Below are 12388 nucleotides of genomic sequence, written 5' to 3'. Positions count from 1 at the left end.
TGGGATATCCACATCATGTGTGAATGCTAAGCTGACAGAGGGGATCCCTGAAGGTTTATCCTTACATCTGGGATCTCCTTTCAAATGGTCACCAGACCCACAAACCACACATTTCCCAAATGTCTTTTGGAATGGGGGTTTCTGATAACCTCCCTCCGGTTTGGGCCCAGAGGTTTCACTAGCCCTATAAGGTTGTTTAGGGGGAGCTTTAATGTTGTTATTTTTATGGCCGTCTTTTGGTGGGGGATTGATCTTTCTCATCCTTCTTATGTTTTTTCCCATCCTCTTTCTTGTGAGGAGCCCCATAATCCTTGTGAGTAGCCCTGTTGGCCACCCACAAGTCAGCAGCCACTGCTAGCTTCTTGGGGTCCAGTTCCTTAGTCAGCAAGGTGCTGTCTCCGCTCTGGCATCAAAAAAACATTCCAACATGAAGAGACACCTCATGCCTTCATAAGAGCACACCTTGTAGGCCTTAATCTACCCATCTACTTGTTTCAGTCTTTTACACACCCAAGGGGCCCACAAGTTACCATCTCTTTTCTTGGGGTCCATAAACCATTTTAGGTATTGGGAAGGGGTCTTCCCAAGCCTGCAGTTTTTACCAACTGGTAATCTTGTCTATCAGCATCATTTAACTCCATCACAGCCATTCTGGTGGAGCCCAGAGATTATCCATGGAACAAACTCTCTGTCACATATACCTTGCACTTTACATGTAAACTCAAATGTACCGAGCCAACCGGGAATATCAGTTTTAGCATCATACACACTAACCAATTCCTTGGGGAGATGATGCTTCCTGCTCCTGGAGTGGTCTGGCAAAGAGGACTCTGAAACAGAAGTGGAATCAAGGGACAACTTGTTCATGTCTAGCTCATGCTGCATATCCTTTTCCCTGAGTTGCAGTTCCTTCCTCATTTTGTTGTCTCTCATTTCAGAGTGAATCTCCAGTTTTCTAAATGCAAGCTGTATTTTCATTTTTTCTATCTCTAGAACCAGTTCAGCTGACATGTTAGACATAGGTATGTGTGAGGTCATTGGATTGGAAGGTGGATCAAGAATCACATTAAAATCCATATCCTCATCTGCCTCACTTTATGGAAGGTGAGGGCTAAGGGTTAAACTTTGACCATTATTATTTTCCAGATCAATTCTGGGGGTAGGGGCTACAGTCCTACTCACAGATGTTTGGTAATCAAACACACTTTGAATTACCTCTGCCTTTTCCCCCCTTTAGCACTAAGACATTTATCTTTACACAATTCCTTTGGGTTTTCAACAGTAAGAGCTATCAGAGCTCCTGCCTTATAGTTTTCCATTGTGGACATGGTTTAGTACTTTACAGTATAGTAGCCTTGGGGATGGATTCTTTGAAATACAATACAACCAGGAGTCAATGTAATCCAACCTATACAAAGCCCACCCGCTGTAACACCAGTGTTATTTTATTTCACTAAAGTCCTACTTGGAGATAAGACTTTAGTTAGGTATCGCAGTGTTTTGTAGATCCCCAACTCTTAGCATCAGTCTGTACTACTCAGAGACCTTGGTAGAGTGTCAGAGCAGTCAGGCTTATTTTAAGAGGAAGATGTGAGCTGTAGGTAAGTGCACTGAACCTAGCTAGTAATGCACATCAACGAAACACTTACACATAAACTTATATTAAAATATAGATCTATTATATTTACACAAGAGTCACTGTTAAATACTTAGCACAATAATCCAATACACATAGGTATACTTTACAATACTTTCAAAAGGCCACTTCTTAGTTTGTGGTTGCTGAACGTGCACAGTTGTTACAGGAGTTTGACAGGTCTACTGTACTATCGGTAATAACGCGAACCCACAAAGAAATACAGTCATTTCATGTAGTCAACATATACATATAAAATAGCGATTTTCAGGAAGGAAAACAGTTGGTTAGTGTTATTCCAGTAGAGCTTCAGGTTTTACAGGCAGTTTCCTTGCAGAGCAAGTATTTTAAAGTCCAAAACACATTCCAGCTAAAAGGCAGTTCGGAGAGGCTTAAAGTCTTGAAAAGCAGCAGAAGTCAAAGTGGATACTTTCTAGTCTCTTGGAAAGAAGATACAAGAAGTCTTAACCAATTTTTGAGACCCTGTTAAAGGACTCACTAAAGAGACAGAAGTAGCGGCTTGAGCCAGAGGTAAGAAGGGGTTGCCTTGGACACCTCTACTTGCACTCCAATGCTCTGGGGTGAGTTTATAGAATAAGGTAATACATACTTTTTTCCCCACAGTACCTTAGGTTTGAAGAAAATGTTTGTGCTGGATGTTGCACGATGCTGCAGCTCTGGACCCAACCTCTAGAATTCATTGGTCTGATTACAAAAAGCAGGACAATGGACGGGATGTCTCAGCAGCAGTCTCGAGAGAGAGAGGACCTCTGGCATGGCTTTCAGCAACTTCTCTGGTCACTCTGCAGTTTTGGCGCCTTTTCTGCCGGACCAACAAAGGGTGTGATTCGCCTGGTCAAATTTCTTCGTTTCCGACAGTCCCACACTCTGCTGAGGGGATCTGAGCGTGTTGGCTTGGATCTCTGGCGTGTCCTTGAGGGCACAGCAAAGATTTGGAAGGATTCAGCCTTTCCACAATGTTGCACTTGAAATGGGCAGCAGGTCTCCTGGTATTGGGGTTCCGCAGCTCTGGACCTCGGCAGATGGCTCAAATCAAAGTTCATCTTGGGACTGGTTGTTTGCACATGTCAAAGGTAAGGAGTCGTCCTCTTCAGAGTTCCTCTGTCACACAGAAAACAGGATCAGGACAGCAGTGGTCACTTCACAGTGTTGCAAAGGGTCTGCAGGCGACTCTGGTTGCCTTCTTCTTTGCTTACTTCAGCTTAAAGTCGACTTGCTTTTCACTCCAGGAGCCTCACCTTTTATACAGTGCCAGCACTCACTCCTCTGCAGTCTTCTTTAGCAGTTTACAGAAAGGGGCATTTGGCTGTCCAATTAGGACAGCCAGACCCCCAGTGGGAGATAGTCCCATTCAGGCACTGTGACAGACAAAGGACAGGGGGCTGGAAAACTCCTCCGCCACTTCCTGCCGGTCCAGACACTCTGGAGCCTAGACGGGGACACCCAAGGCAATACACACACACACACAGGCCTCCCCCTCTCAGAAGAGTAGAAGGGCTGACAAAGAACAACCATGCAAGTAGTGGCAAAAAAAGAAGGAAGGTCCCAAGTTGGTACTTGGGTGCCTCTATTGTGCACTACCGAGGCTTATGGACATGGCCTGTGGTAGAAAATCACATAATAGTTGGTAGGAAACGTCCACTGCCACCAGCCATAACTAAGAGTTTATCGATGTGACATAAAGGTCACAGGAGCAGAGAGAAGGGGGATACTAAGTATCCCTTTGGCAATCCACATAAGGTGGTGTGTGCCAATCTCTCTGACTAGAACGTTTTTAGGAGAGATACTAAGTATCTCTCTATCCTTCAATAGTAAAATACAGATGCCTTTAATTGCTATGGAGGAAAAAGAGACTACATAGTACAGGTAGAATATAAAGACCAGAGTTACAAAAGACAGAGCCCATGAGAATGAATGAGTGGAATAAGGCTCCACTCATTCAGTATTAACGAAAAAAGGTCCAGAAGTGAAAGTGCTGGGGTCTCACTAGGAGATGGGATGGTGGATAAATCTCCCTAACAGTACAATACAAATGTACTCAATTCAGAGGCAGACATGAATCATGAACCCTAGGTATGGTGCCTGGGAGAGCACACAGAGGAAAGGGTGGAACTAAGATTCAAACCCAGCAGCTCTCAAGGCCCAGCCTATGATATACACATGCTAATTATCTTCCTCAAGAAACTCAAAAGCCATGAAACATACCAGTGAGATATTAAAATACCAAAACCTATAACGGCAATGCATAAAGTTAACCTATATAAGCACTTGGGAATGTTTACCTGCCATCACCATCGTAGCTTGAGATTTATTTAGTACCAAGGAATCCTTGCTGTGAACATTGGTTGATGAAGAGATCTGAAATACAAAACATCACACTGTGAGGAATGACACCATGCAAAAGTGGTACGTAGTCTTAGTTGAACCGAGACCGCAGTGGGAGGGTTATTCTATGTGGTACATTTGTGAAGGACATCCCATCAGGATAAATGTATGGTGCAGAGTGATGGCAGAGCCCTGAATGAGTAGTCATAACTGGGTGGTGAGGATGTACTTCATTGGAATAATGTTCCTTAGTGTCTCAATTTCAGCAGGAGTAGTGATATGATGTAAGTATTCACTTGCCTGGAGGCTTATTTACCCCTTGCAATCTTAAAGGTACAAGAGCATGTTATAGTAATACAATATAATGTTACCGAGTCTTCTATAGTGCACCATCTGCCATCTGCGCTAGTTCCTGCAGGTGAGAGGGAATGGCTGGAGTTAGCGGAGAGATTGGGAGAGGCCAGAGGAGAAACCTGGGTCAATGGAATTTGCTTGCAAGTACATTTTCCTGCAACCATCTTTAACAGTGGCACGCATTGCAGTGCATGACGAGATTTGCAACGGAACTGATAGGCGGTATTATTAAAAAACAACCAATTATATGGAAAGATTATATTTATTGAATAAGAGAACAGCTGAAGTGTAGTACTTACATTTTTTGCACAGAATAACTGACTTGCAGTTTCACAACGAGACTAAAATGCTTGATAATCTCACACGATTACACGGACAAATACAATTCAAGATCAACTGTGACTGGATTTTACTGAAGAATCAAGTGCTCGAAGAAACTGAATACGAATTATAAGAGGGCTGAATTGGATTAAACCGCGTAATACCTGGTGAGAATTTGAAAATGTGCAATATTATCCCAACACCCCTACAACCTGCCAATCTTGCTGTCAACAGTAATGTTTTCTCTTTTTCTCAAAAGTATAAATGGGTGTTCACCACTGCTGATGACAATCCTGTCACCCCACAATAGAAAGCACCTGGCTTTCCCTTATCCCTTCCCCCATTCGACACCCTCCTTACAGGTATTTTATCATTGTAAATCCTGAAAATATGAACACTTTAGTAGTTAGCTGAGCAGTGAACACAGAGTTATACTTTGTTTCGTTATTCTTGATAATTATGACTTAAAAGTTGTTATTAATAAAGGAAGGCAGTATGAATTTTGTCCTTTTGACTTCCTTGGATTATAATTTACAAATTGAACAGTCGTCTCCTTCAAAACTGGTCTCCATTTTCCCGATGTTCACTTCTCCATCCCTAGAGATATCAGTAAGCACATCCGTGGCGTCCCCCCACTTCAGTGCCGCCTACCACTTCCACACAGCATACCACAATCTCCACACCGCCAACTGAAATAGGACAATGTAGGGCAATTGGTAAATGGGTGACTGTGAAACATATGTGGGGAGAGAGTGAATTTCGATAGAGACTTCGGTGAAAATGGGCAAAATGGAAACCGGAGGTGCTGATGTATGCACCCATTCCCTGTGTTCTAGAAAGGTTCTAGGCAAGTTGCTTGAGGGCACGTCAGGTGGGTTGTCAGAGGGGAACCTCAGGTGTTGGTACACTACTTGGTTGTTGGGTAACGAGTTGTGTCTTGTGAACATACATGATTTTGTAGAGGGCTGCACTGTGGAGAACTTGTCAGCAAGATGTAGAGATTGCTGGGTGAAGGTTTAAAGGTGGGAGTGGTCGGGCTGCTGCTTTGTATGATTTGTGGGTGGTGCGTGTAGTGTAAGGTGGAAAGAAGGAGGATGAGCATGAGCGGGGGAGGAGGTTAGTTGTGGGAGTCCATGTTCGTGGATGCTTGCTCACTGAATCTCCTTTGAATAAGCAGTGTCAAAAAGATATTCTCTTGCTCATTTTGTGATAGTTTAGGATAATTTGTACCAAAAAGGCATTCTTTTGCTTATTTGTCATATTCTGGCATGATTATGATATTACGTGACTTGTGGGTGTCTCCGTACGATTGGAGAGTAATGGCATCATCCTGCATAGAGATGTTAGCTCCATCCGTGCTTCCGTCACACTGTGACTGATGTGCATTAGGGTGAGCTGAAGAAAAAGAATGTGCAGACGATTAAAGGTCAGTCAGTTCACTAAGCTTTCCTGAAGTTCTTGGTTGTTGGTCATGGTCGCCGCTACGCCTAGGTACACCACCACCCTTGGTGACAATGAATTTGTAATAAGTCACTTGGAACAAAATGCAATATTGCTGAGTAACATTGTACACAGGGTTCCAAAATAGGAAGCTGAGGTAAGAGTATTTTACTCACTACTTTGTTATGTTGGGATTAAACTGATTCTTTACGGAAAGAAACGTAGTTCTCATTCTTGACTGACATATGTTTTTGGCAATTACAAATATATTTTAATTTGAAATTTGCATTTTCTAGTAATCCAAACATTTTTTGCAGCTAGAAAGCCCTGTAAATGAAAAGAAAGATTTGTTTGATATGAGTCATCTTCACACCAGGCAGTCCTGTTGCAGAAGGTGCTATTTATGGCACTTGCCTGAACACATCACTTGAGCAGCACAGGTGGCATAAAGGCCCCGACCCATGCATACCTGTTTCTCAATTCTTTCTTTGTTTTGAGTACTGCCGTAGCTTTTTGGACATCAAAAAGCAGGTACACTGTTTACCTGGAACCCAGTTTGTACAATTACGAAATGTTGTAAATATACTCTTTATGTGAGAAGGACGACAGTTTGAGGCCTGTGTCAGTGTAAACTAATGTTTCCTTCTAAATGGACAATACAACAAACACTTCAAATTCTAACGAAAGGGGTTTGGTTACTTGGGGTCTCAGTTGGCTGTTTACATGCACGCTTCTTCCAATGACTGCCGCCTCCTGCTCTGGTTCTCATTATTGGGCTAGTTCAAAAGATTTGCAGGTTTCAGCAAAAGATGGAAACAGCTCTAAGTAGGCAGTTGCATGCACAGAAGAGGCACAATATGCCTGGCATCAATAAGGCCACCAGCTGTCTTTGGTGCTTCAGAAACAGTGGAGTCAAGTTGGGACCCACACCCAAACATATGCGGGAGTAGAGACCTCTGGGGAATGGAGTCTTAAGCGACCATGAGCAAGAACAACAGAAAAGCTCAATCTGCAACTGGCATTGGCACCAGGTGAAACTTTAACGTGGCTGCCTGGAAGAGGATAAAGATTTACCCTGAAAGGCAGACGAGAGGCAATCGAAGTGAGGTTAAAGTATTAATGCCCAACTAAATAGCCCACAGCCAGGCATCGTGTCCAGGGAAGGATATAACATTAGCAATGTCCTTAACTGATGAGAACGTTCGATGGGGCTGATTAAAATGTAGCCGTAAAACAGTTGGATGAGGCTATCAAGACGAAAGGTTAAGATTCAGAGGTCTGAAAGCCCAAGGAAGCAACTGCAAATGACCCTGACGATGGTAAACTATGGAATTATGTGCCAATGAACCTGAGAACCTCCCATTTTTCCACACATAGGCACCACTTCTAAGCTTCCCCTCACGATGATTCAGCTCTCTTTTATGTGTCTGTCGAATCATGTTTTTCTCCCTCCTTGGTTCCTGTTAGGAAAGATGTTTCTGCTGCTTTCCTTCTGTAGACATCTATGGAACACACCAACTTTTTGTTTTTGTTTTGAACCTGTCCCGACCTCGAGGGTAAGTAAAGCCTTTTTGCTTTACTGACCTTGCTTATCTAAGCTACTTTGGGGACACTGATCAGTCCGGAATTCTGTCCCCCACTATGACATTCCTTGTTTGTTTTAAGCTGCACACATCATCTTACAGTGAAGTCTGGCTGGGCACTCTGTATCGCTTTTTCTTTTCTCTTACTTGCATGATGTGTCCAGGACGAGCTGGTGGCAGCAGATATTTTTCGACCCGGTTTTTCAAAAACTTTTCTCACGTGGCACTTTTGCATTTTTCTGACTAATGCCTTTTAGAGTACCATAGTATCTAAAAAGGCCATTCCACAAAATGTAGCCCTATCCTTTGGCCATCTTGTCTTTTGGTCTTCTTCCTGCCCTCTCAGGGCTGTGTATTCCATATAAGGCAAGCTCTTTCCCATCCAAACTGGTGCTATGTGTTTGTTATACGGATGTGAGGAATGGGACTGTCTGGTTCCAGTCCACATCCTGGTCATGACTGTTGCTGGGCAGATGAGGTAACCGGAGGCTATCCATGATTGGCCAGACCCTACCAGTTTAAATGGTGCAGATTCTAACTATGGGTAGAGGCGTAGCCAAGATCCCTTCGAAGAGGAGCATCCTGCTGAAGGACAGTGGATCATTGGTGCAGGTAACCAGCACTGCATCCAGCTTCTGTACTGGCTAAGCTCTGCTCTGTTGTCTGATCTCCTACAGGCCTTCATCAGTGCTTCAACCCCTGGATCGGTGGGAACAACCAGTCTCAACTCCCGAGTTCGGACGTGGAACTCCTAAGTCCCTCGACTTGTGAGACAAGAGGCTTTCCCCTGCAGCTCTGCAACACTCCATCACCTGGGTCATCTTCTGTGGCCTGATCGTCATGTTCCTCGCTGTCTCCACCTACATTGTGTCCTGGGGGTGGGCCCCTGGGGCCATCAGCATAGTAATGGTCTTCTCATCGCTCCAGAGTGGTCGAGTCTCAGGAACCATCTTGCTAGAGCATTAAACTACTGATTAGCCGGACCTAAAACCGAATGCTAAAATTGGCCTCTGCACCAGCGACCTCTAGAAAGTAAGTATGTCCTGCTGATTCAGACGTCTCAGAAGTGTTTTCTGACTGAAATGGAGTACAGAGGGGTGAGTTTACATTTCTAACACACCTTCCAAAGGTTATAATGGGCACAAAGTCCAAAACATACCTCTCCTGTGTCTGGTCGTGATCGGTGGAGTACTGACTAAGGCCTCTCCTCCACACCCCACCCTTCTCCAGGCTTCCCCTGAGGTGGCCGGATTAGGAGAGGGTCTTTGTAAAGACTGGATGGGGTATCTGTACTTCTGCCCTCTATATGCTAGGGTAAAGGCACATAACACCCCAGCAAGTCTGTCAATTTTGTAATAGTGGTTGATCAGCCAGGCTTAAGCTTTCAGGAGGTGATGCATGCAGGTTCTAAAGTACAGTGTTTCCCCAAAGGCCCCACAAAGGAATGTGCGCACACGATGTTAGGTGATAACACAGCTTCTTTATGTAAAATAAGGTTTGCCACTTCTACCCACAGTACATGATATGATATGATATGGCATTTATAACGCGCCTATACACAAGTGTTTCAAGGCGCGACGAGGCAGGGAAGGTGAAAACAGTGGAAAGACAACCAAACAATCCTACTAGGCCAGGTGTCATTCAGATCGCACAAGTGCAAGGGTAGGGAGAAAGGGAAAAGTGCCTGGGGGAAGGGAGAGGGGGAAGTGCATTACATGGGATAGAAGAATAAAAAAGATAGGTAAAAGCGGCCTGATGGTGGCAAGTGCAAGGTAGAGCAGACAAAGTGCTGGTGGGGGGGACTGTAGGGATACAGAAGATCAGTCCCTAAGTGCAGGGGTTTCCAGGGAGACAGGGCATGAGTGCAAAAGGCGGGACCTGGCCCCAAGGTCAGAAAGGGTGGCCAGGTAACCAGTGCAGATTCGGCCGGGGATATCAGCAGGGGAGAGAGGCAGAGAAAGCAGAAGCAAAGAGGAAGGTTTTGAGGCATTTCCGGACCCGGAGAGGGTTCTCCTCAAGTTTCAGGTAGGCAGGAAGGCTGTTCCAGAGGGAGGCCCCTGCCGAAGAGAGAGATCGACCACCAACTCGTTGCTTGGAGAAGCGGCTGACCCTGAGGGAGTTGGAGGCAGATGAGTGAAGAGCACGAGAAGGAAGGTATTTAGGAAGAAGGGTTGAAGGTAATGCGGCCCCAGAAGGCCTTGTGGATAATGCAGAGGGTTTTGAACTTAATCCTTGAAGCCACTGGGAGCCAGTGCAGAGATTTCAGTCCTGGAGAGATACGATCCCTGGGCTTGAGGCCAAGGACAAGACTTGCAGTCCTGTTTTGGATAAGTTGCAGAGGACAGAGAGTAGAGGCAGGCAGGTTTAGATAGGGGCTGTTGCAATAGTCCAGTTTAGAGAGAACCAGGGCTCTGGAGACGGTGAGCTTCTGGGGTAAGGAGAGGAGAGGAAGAATACCTCTGAGGAGGTGCAGCTGGTAGTGTGACTTCTTAGACACATCGGAGATGTGAGGAGAGAAGGAGAGTGAGGAGTCGAAGATGACCGCAAGGTTTTTAGCCTTGCAGGTGGGAGCAGGAAGAGGGCCAAGAGAGGCCGGCCAGACAGCTGCAGGGAAGGAGGGAGAGGGTTCCATGTAATAATGTCCCCTCAAAAATATCGCCATGCAAAAATTTCGCCGAAAAATTGCCGTTTTTTGTGGGGACATTATTGCATGGAACATGCGGGGGACACCCCCGCAATCCCCAAACCCTTTTTTAAAAAAATGTTTTGCTGCCCTTGTCCCTATATATATATATATATATATGGTCACCCATAATCACCCATATAATATCGCCACAACCTTTTCCCGGCGATATTATATACGGCGACCATATATATGGGGATCATATTGGCAGACAGTCAGAGATGAGGGAAGGAGAGGAGGAGGCCGAGGGTAGCCTGAAAAAGAGCTGGGTATCATCCGCATAGCACTGAAAATTGGGGCAGAGAGCAGCGATGCGGTGGACAAGGAGTGACAGGTATGGGTTGAACAGCCAAGGAGACAGGTTAGATCCCTGGGGGACACCACAGGTAGAGAAAAAGATATCGGAGAGGAAGGACCCAAGTTGGACCTGGGAGGGTCGGTCGGAGAGGAAAGAAGTCAGCCACGCCAGAGTCTGTCCTGTGATACCCAGGTTATCACGGAGACGGTTGAGCAGGATGGCATGGTTGACAGTGTCAAAGGCAGAAGAGAAATCAAGCAAGATGAGGACACACAGGGTTGGAGAGCAGGTCTATAAACATATAAATAATTACACTAAGTAAAGTGTTACCATTGTAGAGAAACAAAGAAAGGCAGCTTAGTTATGAACTGCGGCAGAATGCTTTCTTTAGACTAGACAAGTAATTCTGAGTGAGGATCCCCCCATCTGGGCAACTTGTGATAGAAAAGTTAGGGAGTAACTTATGTCGTCTTTTAGAGCACAGTCCAATATTGTTCAATAACTTTGTGTTTTCTTTTATAAGATTCTACCCCTCCCCCCAAAGTACCTGAGAGGCCTGAGGAGAACAGGATCCAAGACAAATCTGGGACCCATGGACAACTTCTGAGGCTAGAAGATGCTCTACCTCATCACAGTACCTTTGGTGCCTTGGCAGGCGAAGTGGCAGAGTTTCTTGGCTTCCCCTATAGAACAAGGAGCCACTGGGATGCCAAGTCCGAGAATAAAAAGGAACCAAAGTCTTTTGGAAGTGCACCAGTTTTATTCTTCGCTGTGCTCTCTTTTGGTCGACGATTTCTCTGACTGTAGAAGTCATGTGAAGGTGAAACTTGCTGTGGGCTCCTTAAAGGATTTATAGATGGAAGTAAGACCCCCTGGGGCCCTTCGATGACTTCTGGTGGCGACGGGTGCATAGGTCACATTTGGTGTCAGGTTTCGGAATATCGTGGTTTTCCGACTTTGGGTTCTTCCGTGCTGCAGCCACAGCATGGAGCTCTGGACGGCTTCTGGCAGACTGGACTCGACTACTGGAGTGGACCTCGGCCCCTCACCAAGTCTGGACCTTCGAGACAACTTTGATAACGGGAAACCCACCAGTGGACCTTTCACTGCACCCAGCGACTCTGGGCTCTCGCCGGCGGGAATAAGTGGTCAGTGGTGACTGCAAGGATGTCCTTTCAAATATTCTTAGGCAGTTTGGAACCTTTGCAGCTCCAGTTGTCCAGCAGCACTATGCCAGGGTACCCCTTCTTCTGGGCGGTAGAAAGCAACGTCTTCCAGCAGTCACGAAACGCACCTCTGGACCAATGGAATTCTATGGCTCGATATGTAACACCTCTTCTGGGCTTCGAATACCCCTTCTCTGTATGGCAGGCACACAGGACTGGTTTCCAGGATACTTCGATGAAGAGCAGCAGTTTTGCACGATGGTCCCTCGTAGCTCGGGGAGAGGTCTCCTTTGCAGGTCCTCTCTGGATCAGTCCTTGGGAGACACAACAACTTTTGGATTGTTGAAGATATGCAGCAGCAGACTTCTCTTCCAGCTGGGCTTCAAGGTACAGCTTTCTTGCTAAGCTTCAACTTCAGCTACTTAACACATTGGTGAGAGTCTCCCGGATATACACATCTGTCCCTCATTTACTCTGGCTGAGCCAGGCTCAGTCAGCCAATCACATCGTTGAGCTTCCATGCAGGCAGGCAGCCAGCCAATCAGGCTCACAGGCATTCAG

The 12388-nt window shown here is 45.6% G+C and overlaps 1 protein-coding gene across 5 annotated transcripts in view; it reads right to left on the bottom strand.

Moving 5' to 3' along the window:
- LOC138528612 (uncharacterized) overlaps window positions 1–12388 on the bottom strand; it is a 1266637-nt gene that overhangs the window by 128195 nt on the left and 1126054 nt on the right. For all 5 annotated transcript variants that reach the window (XM_069640406.1, XM_069640404.1, XM_069640408.1 and 2 more), the window contains one exon: window positions 3940–4015. In XM_069640406.1, the coding sequence (XP_069496507.1) occupies window positions 3940–4015 (76 nt within the window). The remainder of the gene's footprint in view (window positions 1–3939; window positions 4016–12388) is intronic.

The sequence above is a fragment of the Ambystoma mexicanum genome, chromosome 7q, assembly GCF_040938575.1.
Source record: "Ambystoma mexicanum isolate Mex_15411 chromosome 7q, UKY_AmexF1_1, whole genome shotgun sequence".
Classification (NCBI taxonomy): domain Eukaryota; kingdom Metazoa; phylum Chordata; class Amphibia; order Caudata; family Ambystomatidae; genus Ambystoma; species Ambystoma mexicanum.
The sequence above is the reverse complement of the archived record's forward strand: the minus strand, read 5'-3'. Positions and strand labels throughout refer to the sequence as shown.